Raw genomic sequence first — 16,366 nt, 5'->3', positions numbered from 1 at the left:
AAATTGCAATGAAAACAGTTTTATAAAACAAATAAGGATTAATAAAAACATAAATTATTTATGTATTTTATCAATTTGTATTCTTGAAAGTTGTCAGAATAAATATATCCTCAAATTACTCAAGAGTTAACAAGCATTCCAAAAATTCTGTTATTCAGTTTATCAAAACGAACAGTTTATTTTTTTATTTAAAAAAAATATATAATCTTTTTTAATTTGGTTATGACACGAGTGAAAGACTAAGCGGCTCATAGGATGTATTTTTAGATTTTTTTTTTTTTTTTTTGGTTTTTTAAACAGACATAAAGTGGCTTGCGTACTCGAATAGTGAAAAGGCGTTTTCACTGGATCCATTTTAATCTAGTTCTTTGAAATCAGACAACGTAATGAAATATCATATTTAACTGAAAAGTAATTAATCGAGAAATAAAATAAAACCGTCCTCATAAAATTTTCATCTTTAGCGAACTATTAAGATCCAAACTCATAGGCAAAGATATAATGCGACTACTATAATGCGGTCAGCTACTTATTTCCAACAATGAAGCGTATAATATTCTTTTATTATGATATATTCTTTTATTCGTAAATAAGAGATGATGACATATACGGCCTTCATTGGCTTATATACATCCGGGTAACTTTTACCTTGAAGCTGTTTAAAGATTAAGTAAAAAAAAAAAACATGTTTAATGTGTGTTTTAATCGAATAAATATGAAAAAAGTGATGGCAATACCATTAATTTTTTTTCTATTTCAGGCTAAAATTGTGCAATGCATCATCAATTTTCTGTGTGTTGTACAAAACTATATCTGCATCAACCTTAAAGATAACAGTAATGTAAGTGAAATAGAGATTTGCTGCTATCTCATTCTAGCACTAAGTGAATCCTTATAACACCGTTCATTTCCGATAATCCGCTGTTGCCAATTGTTTGAATATTCCATTATCGTACGAAAACAAAATAACATTCGCATCCTGCAGATAATTACCTCTTGGAGAGACTTCATTCGGTAAAATACGTTTTTAAAAGGAAAATGTGAATCGCAATGCTAGGTTTAATTTATGCTAGACTTTCTTTTTTAATTTTGTTTAGAAATTTACGGTAAAATGAAATAATTTCGCTTTCCTGTACGCTTCTGTAAATAGATTTTATTTTTTTATTTTAATTTTGACCCTCATAAAATAAAAAATATATATAATAAAAGTTTGTATTAATTATTAATGTATGAAATAATGTTGAGGTAAATAAACTAAATATAAAAAATTACCGCAAAATAATTCACAATTCAAAAGGCGCTACTGAAAATAATTTTCAAGCCATATTTATGTGCACGTTTAACGGGATACAAAAAAAATCAGAACTAGTATTATTTATAGGTTCATCGAAAGAGTAATACTGTTTCGGTAAAAAGAAAATATTTTAAGTAAATCGGTGGGAAGATTTTTTAAAGGTCCGGAGTCGTATTAAAAATGATATCGGAAGGGAAAGAAGGCCTTTCTCTAAAGCCGAAGTATTATGTTGAGTTATGTGAAAACATTTCCGTTGTTCGGTTCCGTTAGAGGTGAATATACAAGTATTTAAATATATATGTTTTAAATTTTATTTTTAAAAAATTACTATTCTTTTTAGCAAAGGCTGAGCATTCATAAATATTAACTTAAGGATACGTTAACGTATTTAATTTTCTAAATATTCGTCTACACGATTCATACCAATGGGCGCCAGATAATGAATGATGTCACAGCTCATTTTTGTATCTGTAAAATTCGTTTTGATTTTTTAAGGGAGTCCAAAGAAATTACATTTTACTTCAGACAGTAGTATACATAAGTAAAGTACAAGTAGTATTAAATAAACACTATTACAGTATTTATTTAATACTTACTTAAAATCGAAATTGAAATTGAAAATCGAAATTTTATTTAAAGTAATACTTTATAGCAAAGTATACGTAGTATAAAATAAATATTTAATAATAATGTCAAGCTAACTGTTTTATTAAAAAACGGTACGAATTATTTTTATTGCAAACGAAATCAATTTGATAATTCCAAAAGAACTTTAGATCTAATAAAACACCCACAAATTTCGCTTTGTGTGCAACAAAAACACTACTGCTATCGTTAACGGCAATTCTATTCACGCGATCAACAATGTTACTTCTATCTTATAAATATAATAAAACGGTTTTATCTTTATTTAAAGTTAGATGAATTATATTCCATCCCGTGAAAAATTTTTTGAACTGCTGTCGTTGAACGCACAATTACTTTTAAATAATCATCTTTTGATAAAGATATAATTCTGACGTCTGCGAAGTAGGTTTTAATGAATGGGTCAAGATTTTGAATCTTGTCATTAATAAACGATAAGATGTAGTTGGCCATTTATCGTTTGTAGACACTACGAAAAGATTATATAAAAAAAGTAATAATAATAATAGTAAGATATTAAATTACGGTTCGTGTAAATACTATTAAACAAACATTTCTAGCTCAGATTTTATGATAACAATAAAAAATACAGATAGATGTTATCTAGGCGACCCTAACAGAAAGAGTGAATTTGATTTAAAACGTCTAAACCGTTTAAACCTCGATGCAGACTAGCGCACTGTTTTTTTTTTATAGGACGTTTTATCTCGAGAAAGGTAAAACAGTATAAACATTAAACCGATCAAGAGATATAGCCGCCTGTGAACAAAATTTGAAGGGCTATTAAATATCTGTCCCTGATGACGTTTCTGCGTCGCAGTCGAGTAAGTTTCCCGATTATCTAATTCATATTTATTTGTTACGGATATTATTTACAAAAAAACTTGTTTTTATTAAACTAATTTTGTGGCTAGTTTATAGGCGACGTCGCGCTATATTCGATTTCTCTACTCATTTATATTCACAATGAGCCAAATATTCCTTTATTCTAACTCCAACCTTTCTTTCATTTTCCCTATATTTCCTTTTTACAGGATAGGTGTTGGTTATTTGTCTGTTAACATTATGTCCGTAACGCTGCAGTTATGGTTTCTTTTTTCTTTTCAAATATCAGTGGTTTTTCTCCCGGTAATGATTATTTTTAATTAACAAACACATTTTCTTATTCGGTTTATATAGCAAATACACGTTTTTTTTAGTTGTTTTCATTTTTTTTGTTTTTTTTATTAATTTTCAAAATTAACCGTTTTGACAGAGGGATATATTTTTTTAAAAAGTGATCGATAATCGAAACAAAAAATCATGTTCTAAATGGTGTTTCGTATATAGATGTTATTACAAAACTGTTTACGAATATTATGTAGTAAAGAATAAAGTAATATGTAAATGTAAAAATAAAATAATAATATAAAAGTAATAATAATTACTTTATATATGTAAAGTAATATATAAAATTTTAGACGAATCCGGTGCAAATTTTTGTGAAAGTAATTTCTAATTTATATAGCGTTATAGAATAAAAGCTTCTAGGTAAAAAAAATACATTTTCGATTTTAAAGCAGGATCTGATGATATCGACAGATCTTCAGTTTTTTATAAGTAATATAAGCTTACCTTATACCTTTCAAAATTGTAGGTGTTCGGAGAATTTATATTAAAGTGAAGTGGAGTTCTTTACGGTTAAAGAATACAGTAACTAAAGGCTTTCAAACTATTCGGCAATAAACAGGTCTATTCTCCCTACCAGTATTTGCATTTTTCATAAACGATTTGAATTCTGACTAAGAATTAAGATCATGTATTAATGAAATAAATATTAGGGTACTTCTATTCGCCGACGATATCGAGCTCGTTTCATATCCTCGTCGCTGCTGATGGTATTAATCGTTTAGCGCAGTATTGCAGTAAATAGATTATTTTCGTGACTTCGAGAAGGCCCAAATAGTTTTTATACGATTTGGAAAATTAGGAAAGATAGAAATGGTTTTATAAAAGTATACCTATATAAGTAAGGTGTACCTACTAAATCGTTATTGATTACAAGTATCTAGCTATAAGATTGACGCTAATTTATCATTTAGTCAGCTCAACAAAAACAGAGAGCGCGCTATTACTATTGATTTTACTATTAATAATTTATGGAAAAGTTTTCTTACAAATAAAAATATACCGTTTTCGGCAAAACGGGAATTTTTTAAAGCGGTTTATAGATGCAGATATATCTATTGGGCATTCGAAGCTAAGTACGGGATTTTAAGAAGACAGATATTTAGAAACTTTCAACGCTTCGTGTTAAAACGAATTTTCAGAATTTTAGGAAATATGCCTGACAACAATTGTATGGATGTTGTATGGAATATGCCATACTACATCATATATTTGGAAATCGCGGTAGATTTGTCGCATATTATAGAAATACACTTTATTGTATTTTAAAAGCCATGATTTACGAATAAAGGCTTCCAAAAATGTTAACGAAATTACGAATAATAGGAAAGTAAATTTGTTAAAGTCGGCGGGATAATATCCTTGTGAATCCTTGAAGGCTATCGCAAGGACATCCAGTCAGTAAAGTTACGTGAGGGAAATGAGGCCAATTAAGTGTATAGGACGTGCAAAATGTTCTATCTTAAGAACTTTGTACGCACGATTAAACTGGAATTAGGGATAGAATTTTTATGTATCGGATAATTTTAAGAATAAGTTGTTTTTTAATAATTTTCTTACGAATAAAAAATTTACTACTCGAGTTAAATGACTACCGCAAAGGAAGGTGAGAGGTTTATTCACTTTGCCCTGTTAAAGATGTCGAGAACATTGAGAATTTCTTACGTAAATGCACTACTTCAGGAAAGATAAGAAATGTTTGGTTTTGAAAAATCAAATCGATTTCGATAACGGAATAGATTTTTTGAGAACTGTTAAAATACGGCAGGTTACATTCACGAGAAGCGCTGAACTTCAGGAAACAGCCGATTGGGAAATTTAATTACTGAATATTCAAGCGAATAATTAATTAAACTGATGTATTCAAATGTTAAGTGAACATTTTATTCTTTTTGTTTCTATTTACTTTTAGTTTCTCTCTTTTTCTCTGTCTTCCCTTTATATTTTATATTATACTCATTTTTTTTTTGTTGTGTGTTTATGTTACGGAAAATTTGATTATTCCGGTGATTATGCATAAATACCGGTAAATTTGATTAATCGCCTCCATTGTTGATGAATAACATATATAATTTGTATATTTAACGTTAATTAGACAAGATTAGCGAGCGAAGCGAGGGTAGGTTACGTTTGGTTACGTCTAACCAAACATCACCCACAGGATTGGTCTAGTGGTGAACGCGTCTTCGCAAATCAGCTGATTTCGAAGTGGAGAGTTCCAACGTTCAGATCCTAGTAAAGGCAGTTACTTTTATACGGATTTGAATACTAGATCGTGGATACCGGTGTTCTTTGGTGGTTGGGTTTCAATTAACCATACATCTCATAAATGGTCGACCTGAGACTGTACAAAAATACACTTCACTTATACTCATACATATCATCCTCACTCATCCTCTGAATTAATACCTGACGGTGATTCCCGGAGGCTAAACAGAAAAAAAGAAAGAAAGATCTAACCAAAAATAATCTACGTTCGCTTCGCTCGCTAACCTCCAATAATTAAGGTAATGTTTTGATTATTTAAACAATAAATTCAGTAATTACTGCTTATAGTCGAGTTGTTATTTTAATGTGTAAAATATTTTAATATGGAGAACATATAAAATGACCGGTATATTTAATAAGTTGTTATATATTTATTAAATTCTCCAACGTTGGAGGCGATTTATCAAATTAACTGGTAATTATGCATTATCACCAGATTAATCAAATTTACCGTAACATATATATGTATAGAATTGGTAATAAGACTGTAATAGTTAAATAATTTTAAAAAAATGTATATATTATTTATTTTGTGTGTTGTTGTTATTATTATTATTATTACTACTACTATAACTGTTATCATGGAACATTCATATTTTATCAGCAGTTAATCGGGAGACATCCTTTGGTCTTTCTTAATAATAAGACCAAATTTATATTTTATTATCGAAATTTTATTTAGAAAGTAGTTGAATAATACCGGAAAGTAAGACCGTTCTTTACCTTTTTTTAAGTGCTAATATGAAGAGAGTTTCTTAGCTTCAAACTCATCGATGAAAGTATAACGCGTATCTAGTGTATTGTAAATAAAAATTATACTTGTACCAAAATAAAAAATCTCATTTAAATTGACCTTAGTACCACAGGTTAGAAATAATTAGTTGAACAAATTTTTTTATGTCATCTTTGAACATCTATCATAAAAAAACGAACATTAGTAAAATTTTGTAATTTTTTAGGTTCGCATTAATCCACTCTATTTTTGTGATTTTGTTAAACCTTTATTCAAATATCAACTTTTATAAGCGTTTTAAAAAAGACCGTAAAATTTTAGTTTAAAATTAATGTAGAAAAAATGTTCTAAGCGTACTTAAGTGCCCTATAATTCAAATTTGCAATGTTTCGACTGAAAAAAAAATATTCATTTCAGAAGTAGTGTCGTGTAAATGATTATCATTCATCAAAAGTCTATGAAAAACGCAGTATTTGTCGCACCGAAGGAAATGCCGCGTTTTTGCAGACAGTAACTACTTAAATATAATGCCTTTAATTACTCTATAAGTCGCACTTAATCCGTAAATTACTTCGTAATTTAATTTTAAAATGTGCAATAGTTTATCGTTAACCTTATGTTTTAGTTCAGTTGATTCAATTATTTGTATAATTGTTTTTAATATTTAGTTTTAAGTACAAATAGTCAATTTGAAAGTAAATAATTGTGAAACCAGGAAAAGTTTAATAATTTGATAAAAAAAAAGGATAATAATAGAATAGTATAAAATCCAAGTTATAATATTTATCTTATTTTATTCGAATAAATTACAAGCTCACATAGTTACTTATTAGAAAGAACATAAATTTTCTTATATATATTTTTTCAATATCTACTACGTTCAATAAAAATAATATGTTAATGGAAGAATAATCAGCTGATGTTAAACGATGTTATCGTTTTCAATTCGTTCAGCAGCTGAAACGTAAGTAATTTTATTCTAGTCGCGTTGTACCTTTATCGGTGATTTTGGAACCTAAGACTTCCTAAGGTAAAAAGTTTAGATTGGACACATTTTATTCCCCGATCGATTTGACGTTAACGATTATAATTTTCGATTATAGTTTTATTTACTATGTTTATTTTTTTTTTTAAATATGAGGAAAAGTCAGATTAAAGTACCGTTTTTTAACTACTTTTCAACTTAACTCGACTTTACGCTCGTATGATACCGTACGTGTAAAATATCAGGAACCTTACCGGCTAGCTAATTACTTTTCTCTCTTTGTGCTAGCCAAAATTTAGCGTTTTTGTATCGACGGTTATCGACCATACGTTGAGAAATAGATTATAACAATTTGATTTTTAAAGAAGTAATAAAAATCAATTCATGATATTTATCTTTTTTTATTCGTAGAAATTACTAGTTCGCACAGTTATTTTATATCAATCGGAAACGACTATTTTTAAAATTAAAAACTTCGATAGGCTACGTTCGTTTCGATAAAATAAGTAAGAATTTACAAATAGAAATTAAAAACAACCTACATATACCGGTGAAAAATCAATATTTATAAATGAAGATTAATAATTTCACACCAAAGCGGAATATGTACTATAATTTTCTCCAAAAAAAAATATACGATTTTATCTAACGAGCAACAGCCTGCAATGGAAGTTATGTTGTATTACGTGATCGCTTATAATAACTTTCTTCTTTTTCCTGTAATCGTTACATTTAAAATAAAAGTCGTTAAAGAATATTTTTAAATTTCATCCCTGTCATAATATTTACCTGTAATTGCTTCAAGCATTTTAGCACTTCAGCTTATCGAAACAAATATATCAATTTTTTTTTTTTAACTAGCCATTTCTAAATAAAATAGATATTACTTGAAAACTAGCCGATAAAATGAAAACCGTTGAACCAAAAACGTCGAAATCGAGCGAGGATAATGAGAAAAAGTTAATTATTAGGCAGTTAATGACAAAAGTACATATTATAAATTTTCTTTCGCGTTTTATACGGGAGAAAAAGGCAGGTTATATTGAAAATTATTTAAAAATAGATATAAATTTCCTTTTTGAGATTTACGTTTTTCTCTTTTTTTTTAAAAACAATTTAGTTATGAAATGAAATTGCTTCGGTAAGTGAAAAGTAATGTTACATTTAAAATGATAGATTCACGACACCTCTTTTTCCATGAAATGCATATATGTCATTAAAAAAAAAAAAAACTCTCTAGACAATCTGAAAACCACTCGATCCAATTGAAAATTTACAATTTCATATTAATGCTTTGATAAAATAAATTCATAAAATTTTATCTTAGTCCCGATTTATTTTATAATTTTAGTCGCCATTTAAAAAAAATAAAAAAATCTCGCGATTTTCTTCCTTTCCAACTCCTAAATATTTAAAATAATAATGATGAATAAAAATAAAATACACAGCAGCATGTTTTTATATGTAAATAACAGCATTTTTTTTTTTTTTTTTTAAGAAAGATACATTGTTGTTTAACCATGTTTTTTCTTTAACAGTGAACACCGTATTAAATAATTGATTATAATAATTCTGGCCGAATCAGTAATGCCCAATAGTTAAGAAGGAATAATTTTAAAAAATTAAACTGATGTTTAATTACAATTGCTTTATAAAAAAAAAAAGCTGTGCCTTTTTTCTTTTTATAAGCGATAGGCTCTCAAATTAAATACAGATTTATTTTTCTCCTATTTCTGAAAGCGATGTTTTTAATTAGATTTGCCGTTTTGCAGGGAAGTTTTTGTAATATCTGTTGAGTATTTTTTTATTTTATTTTGTTTTTTTTACTTATGTAACTCTTTATTCATTTTGAAGAAACGAAATGTTAAATAAATGATACCCTTGGTGTCCAAGGGTAACTCATTTATCGTTACTCTTTTCGAAGAAAAAATATTACTGTGATGAATTAAAGCTAAGTACGGTAAAACATTAAAACAATTTTTGTTTGATATGTTAAGCGTTTTCACAATAAATCGGTTAATGTAAATGTAACGGAGAACAAAAGTATAAATATGAAACTAATTTAACCTTCTCAGCGGAAGATAACATTTAAAAACTGATCATGAAATCTTATAAATTTTTACATTTTCGTACTATTTACGTCAGCTCATGCACTAGTTAAAGGGATATCTGTATACTCGTTTTGGTTTTCTATTAGAAAATTATTTTACTCATTCATAACAAAAATAAGCAAGAAAATTATATAATGAATGCCTATTAGCTAAAGAATTTTTATTTAATTTAGATCGTCATTAAATGTAAAACTCAACAGATTTACGCTTAAACAGATTTCGTTATTTAATAATATACAAAGAGATTTTTATTTATTTTATTAAAAAAAATCCTTTGATATAGTCCATTATTCTTAACGACTTTTAAAGAATAAGGAATTTTTCTAAAACTATGAGCGATTACTACATTTTCTTAAAGTAATTAACATAAAAAACATAAAATAAAGGAGTAAGTAATAAAGGAGTAAGTAAATTAACATAAAAAACATAATCAACATAAAAGGTTTAAAAAAATATTAGGGGCTTACAAAAGATTTTTTATCAATCTTACTCAACGCCTGCCAAGTGGCTTTTAATGTATTGGCTCCTAATGGATATATTTGTAGCGGTTTTTACCTAGAGCATTCTTAAAAATGGACTCAGGCCCTCTACAAATGAAATTTTTTTTTAATATTATTTACTTATTTACGTATAAAATTCTATGGAAACTTACGGGACATCCCAAAATTGGTTTCTTTACACAAAATTAATGAAAAAACTATAATTTACAATAAAAGGAAATATACGCGCGCGCATTCAAAGACACGTAGGCAGAACATATTATTATAAACTACATAAATAAACGACTAACAAAATGTACGACGTAAAAGGTGCATGATTATTTTTGTAATTTTGAAAATCTATCGTCAACTATGTAAAACTATTGAAAGTAGAAATTTTTAATCGTAAATGTTTTGTTCCAATTTTTTCTTCCGAACTTATAATATTAATATAACCTTTAAAGAAATTAATCACTTTAAAGATCATTACATGAAAGATACAAATTTTACCGCACTATAAATTTCGTTATATGTATTTCCTTTAAAAGGTTTTGTTTATTTATTCTTTTTTTACGGATATTTACAGGAAACACTAAAAATTACATGAAAAAATATAATTACCTAATCTCGTTATATCTACTAACAAATTTCCTTAAGAAAAAGAAAAATTAAAGTGCGGCAGTAGACGGCTAAGATAAAACAGACCAAAGTTTTCTTCTAAAAAATCTCCATACTTGAGGTGACCCGAAATACTTTTCTAATTCTATATTATACGGGAAACGATATGATATTGTGTAATAAAGTTATGTAGTTCAAAAGATTGAAAGAAAAAGACGTTGCAGGTTGAAAACACATGTTCTCCCGATATTACTTTAGTAGTCATCACAAACTTTACAGTACAGCCTCGACATTTTTTAATCACGGGCAAAACGATATTTTGTCAAGAAATAAACATTTCTTTAGATTAGCAAAACGATCGGATTTTTAATAAATATTACTAAAAACTTTTAATTTTAGCATTTTCATTAAAATGTTCTGTTCGATAAAGATGCGGGATATTATTCATTTGATATAAGTACATCTTAACTTATTAAGGTAACTTTTTATATACTAACTTTTTAAGATAACTTAAAAAACACAGCAGGTCAAAACACCGCTTAAATTCTCTCCCCTATAGATATTATTGTAATTGTAATATTTATATAATTGAGTATACATATGTAAACAATGAATTATATTTCTAAGGAATACGAATCAAGAAATCTAACAGTCAGAGTAATGAACTTGGCGCAGTCGTAATTCTATAGCGTAAATGATTATCCGGCTAACGCATTATCCGTTAACATATAATATAAGCTTCTAAAGGAGTGAAAAAAAACCTGCCGCTAGCCCATAACGTTTGACCGAGAACACATCTTTCAAGTAACCTACGTTTTACAAACCGGCCGTTGAAAATTTATAGGCTATTTAAAAAATTTATATGACAATAATTTTTTCATATATTGTTAATGTGTATTAATTTTTTAGCAGTATTTTTTTAAAAATTCACATTTAATTTTAATTAAATTTAAATTGTAGTTTTTCTTTTCAAATTACAAACGATTGGATAGATCAGCATGACAAAACGTTGTTTAAACCTTTATTAAACAACACAAAATTTATATAAAAAGACAAATGAGATAAATTCTCAATTTCAGAATGAGAATAAATGTACTTTCAGAGGATTATTTTCAATATTAAGCCTTTTCTAAGCGATATGTGTACTTTTCAAAAGTACATAATTAAAGTTAATGCTATTCAATAGATTCGGCTTTAGACAATATTTCGCGACCGATATATAAACGGCCGATGAGATTTTAATTTATTTCCATTAACTTAAGACATTAATTCCTTAATCCGAATAGTATGAAAGATATAAATTCGGATTCCGAATGAATCCCTGATCTTTGTTTCTTTAATTTTAACATATTTTTAAATTATTCGATTCGTGTGCAAACAACACCGATACTCCGCACTCGGGTATTAACACAGCGATCTAGCTGTGTTTAAATCGTTATTAATACTAAACTAGTATAAATTCTGCACTGAATGAATTTTATGTTCGCTTTTCTGAAAAATTCATCGTCAGTGCAACCGAGTGTTAAATTCACCTCGAATATAAATATAACGAGGTACAAGAATCGGTCTTATATTATGATATATTGTAATATATAAATTAATAATGAGAATAAGATAAGTTAGTTAGAGATAATACTTAGCAGACCGAACAAAACATCTGACACGCTCCGATTTATATAAAACTATATTTCTTATGTTGTCACTTGTATCTTACAACTTATATGATCATGTTTAATGATATTTAACCGAAAAAATTTAACATGTAGTTCATTCAGCGAATTATCGTTACCCTTAGGGTTACAAGGGACCACAAATAACCGTGATATTTAACCGAACGCTTTTTTGCCGATGAGTCTAAAACGTTTAACTAAACCGTTAAACATTTATCGAGATTAAATATAAACAGTGTAAACAATCGATTTTTTTTTTTTATCTAATTAGTCGTATGTAAGTAAATTTGTTTACACTGTAGAAAATAAAAATCCAAAATATGCGATTAATATTATTTTTATTACTAATATTAAAAACAAATGATTAAATTACATTACTTATTCCTCGTTTAAATTTTTAATTTGTTAACGTAAATTAGACATTATTGGCTTATATTACATTACATTGTGGTTAATTAATAAACAATATCGTCATAATATTATTATATTTTTTATTGGATATTCTGTTACTGGCAGAAAAATGGTTAGAAATAGTATATTTAAAAAATTATAATCGGTTTTTACAATTTATTTGTTATTAACAAAAATTAATAGGATTCTTTAATAGGAATTTATCAGTCAATCCTTTATCAGAATCGCCTATAAACACAGCTTAAGTGAAGCGCATACGTTAATGTATAGGCTGTAAAGCTAAATTATAAAATTACCGGAAAATATTGTACACTTATGATAATTATTAAATCACCATAAATACTTTTTAATACTAATGTTGCATTTATGTTTTTAGCAAATTTTTGTTTTTTTAATGCTGTAAATCAGCTGTTTTATACTTATATCATGAACTGTTATACTAAAAAGGAACCGGCAAATTATTTTACAAAATTATTCTTCGATTTCCGAAATGAAGCATAATATTTAATTATATTTCCGTTTTCAAATACACTGATATTTTGTTGTTTGATTTTTTAATTGTACATATTTACAAAAAAAAAAAAAAAAAAAAAAAATAGTAACTATCCCTGACTGAAATTGGTAGTAAATGGAAAACGACTGATAACAATTAAACGGTGAGTCCGAAAACTTTCAGATCGACCGTCCCACGAGTAAAATACACTTACATAACTGTTAATAGAGTACATTATTTAAAATAATTTACGCGCTTCACAGAAGCAAATAGTAAAGCCAGGAATTTTTAGTTTTTAAGGTTTGTTTTTTTGTAATGTAATATCATATTTCTCACATTGACAGAAACGCGATCGGATAATAAAATAAGACCGCTTTTGATTTTTAACCGTAATCGTGAAATGAATTATTAAACTTCGGACTCATCAGCAATAGTAAAGCGCGGCATAGTTTAATTTCTATAACAACAAAAATCTAAAATGACACATTCTTTATTAAATACTTGGATAGTGATACGCTTAAAACTCATTACACAAACTAACATACACTCATACACGCTTACACACACACATACACACACCACTCATTTACAAATACGATTGAGTAATATTCGTACACATTATAATTTCGGTTAATATACACTGTTATTTACAAAATATAAATTATGTTATTAATCTGGAGCGAAAACACTAGGCTGCTCGGGAGCGATTGAAAAAAGAAAATAAACATTTGTCGTTTGTACGATTTTTAATACCCGATCGGTAAATTTAAAAACAAAACAATTTTACTCGAAACGACAAATTCGTTTACGATTACAAATTATGTTTAAAATGTCACGAGTATAAACGATCTACCGGGTTCATCGGTCGTCATAGATACGAGGACAAACAAGACGGACCTGTTACTGTGTAACGGTAACAGAGGGTGCTTTGTCCCAGACTTTGAGAATTGATGCGGCATCCGCTAAGTAAAATCAATACTTCCCTCCTGACACGTGTATTCCACGTGTTCCTACCGTACCACTTACCTGCTAATCTGAGGGCGGACATTCTTTGAAACTCCGGTTCCTGCAGCCACTTCCACATTCTGCGAAACGTCTCTCGCCCCGATTTCAGCTTTGACCACGGCTTAGGGTTTCGAAGGAGGTCGGATAGAGTCCCTTGCGATCGACAGAGAACTCGCTGTGCGAAAATCGCTTGTGGAATACTGTATCTCTTCAATTCGGCACTTATTCTTTGGGCCAACTCCTTAGTATTAATTTCTTCGAGTTCCCCGGTCTGAGCGACCGCCGTCCCAACTCCCATGCCGGCGCTTCCACTGCTACACGTATTGCTTTGTGTTACCGTTTTCAGCGACAAGGTGGTTGAAGACTGGGCTTGCTGCGGCACGAGTTTCGGAGGCGATGGTGTCGTCACTACGACGGCTTCTCTCTGCAGCTGCGGCGGAGCGACCATAGAAGGAGGCGAATGATGCGGTGATACGACCACGGTGTGCGGTGTTATCGTGGTCAGCCCGTTTATCGAAGGCAAACTGGCGGCTAACGAAGTGGTAGTCCCTCCGAAACCGGTTACGATCGTGTTGGGCGGAGAGTGAAGCGAAGCCGACGGAGGACTGAGAGTAGTTGCCCTTCCTACCAGGTCGCGTTGGTTGTAAGGTGAGTCGTAACTGTTCGGCGACATACTTTTCTGCGGTGAGTTGAGGCCGTTTTGACTGTACGTACTCTGCGGAGATAGAGGCGAGTGTTGTTGAGGCATTCCGATACTTGCGAGTCCGTTGTTCGGGGAGTAATGGTGTGGAGGTGACATTCCCATAGAAGGAAGTTTGTCGTAACTATAAGGCGAATTCACACCCATACCCAGTCCGATATTGTTCAAACCGTTATTTTGCATCACAGTGAAAGACCCGGAAACGTTCCCCGCATGTCCGTAGGCGAACTTATCTGACATAGTAGATATGGGGGGTAAAGGTTGTAACGGGGTCAAGGTAGCGTAAGATGAACTGGGACTGAATCCCGGCGGTGACATCCTGCCGTTGACCGACGTCAACGTCTGGTAAGTGGGCTCCGGTTGTAGGGCCCTGAAGTCCGTCGCGTCGATCATGCTGGCGACACTCACTGAAATACCGGACGTCGGCGATATCTTGCCCGGACTTAAAAGTTCTGAGTCGTGGGAATCGTCATGAGGATGGACGATAACAGAAAGGCTTTCCTGTTTGGTCGTATCGCTGGCGAGACTAGTGGCCCCCTCGGCCGATAGGTCTTCACCGCTCGAAGGTCCTGGAAGGTCCTGTTCTTCCTTGACCCCGTCGCTCTGATTCGATCCTAACTCGGCGAGTGACTCGTGGCAAGTGGGTACAACAGACCGCGAAATAGTGGTGCTCAGTTCACTCGGCGACATGTTTAGTCCGGCATGCGTGGATACAGCTGGGGAATCGACCGTATCCGCGGCAGTCTCACTCATAGATCGCTGCTCCGCCATTTCCCCCAAGTTTTCCATCGTTTCTCATAACACCCCCGATTTAAGATAATCACATTCGCACAATAAACACACTTTTTACGCCCTAATCTTTAACAATTTAAAGGTTTTCGGTTCTAAAACGAACGATACACTTTATTTTCACCAGTATACGGACGTCCATGTTTGCGTCGTGGCTACCGCACATCCCCTTGCGCAATCGATACTGGCGTTGCGTCGCGTTACGAACTCTACTTACGCAGTCGGTGACTAGAAATTTTTTAATTTTTATATTAATAATAATAAAATTCGAATGTTTATAAAGAGGTGACCGTTCTACTGTACCGATCGACGCACAAGAGGGGACTGAAGACCGAGTGGAAGACGGGTGAGCAGCTGTTTTTAAACAACCCCCCTGCCTTACGCCAGTTTTGTTGCAAACGCCAGCTGCGCTTCGCTCCAATGGCCCCCGACCACCGTTCCTTCTCGACCGTACACCGAACTACCCCTATTGTCTACGTGTAAGCACGTGACATCAACACCGCTTCCTTTCTTAATAAAACTGCTTCACCTAACGCACAACAAAAACCATAACAGTAAAAAGCCTATTAATGTCGGGTAGTCGGAACCCGCGGTTAGTATAAATGTAAACCGAACCGCTTATGAAATCATCAGTCGGCAATTTACATACTGTTTTATATCGTACGCGACAGCAAATCAATAACACAGCACCCGTCATTTTCTCTCGGCGAGAAAGAGTCAGTGCGTGTCCACACCGCCACAGTAACAACACCGATGCGCGCGGAATAATCGTCCGATCGTGTGTTCCGGACTCTTAGGCTTTTTACACACGATATACCACACGACACACGAGAAAATAGCCGCGATATGACGCTCAGTAAGACCGGTAACATAATATTTTACGTTACACACATCGAGCAAAGATTCCCGGGTGTCAGACGAAACGAAGCACAACCAGTCGACCGATTAGGCTAATTATTACAATCGTGTATGTACTATATTTTAAATATTCGTATATA

General features: G+C 31.1%; 1 protein-coding gene across 1 annotated transcript in view; it reads right to left on the bottom strand.

Annotated features, from left to right (window-relative positions):
- Positions 1-15,368, bottom strand: part of onecut (homeobox protein onecut) — a 165,802-nt gene extending 150,434 nt beyond the window's left edge. Inside the window, exons 1-2 of the mRNA XM_075361945.1 lie at positions 15,211-15,368; positions 13,889-15,138 (exon numbers count right to left, since the gene is read on the bottom strand). Coding sequence (XP_075218060.1) covers positions 13,889-15,138; positions 15,211-15,368 — 1,408 coding nt within the window. The remainder of the gene's footprint in view (positions 1-13,888; positions 15,139-15,210) is intronic.
- Positions 15,369-16,366: the final 998 nt, after the last annotated feature.

Source organism: Lycorma delicatula, chromosome 4 (genome assembly GCF_047948215.1).
Source record: "Lycorma delicatula isolate Av1 chromosome 4, ASM4794821v1, whole genome shotgun sequence".
Taxonomy (NCBI): Eukaryota; Metazoa; Arthropoda; class Insecta; order Hemiptera; family Fulgoridae; genus Lycorma; species Lycorma delicatula.
Note: the sequence above shows the minus strand (reverse complement) of the source record. Positions and strands in the feature narration are given on the sequence as shown.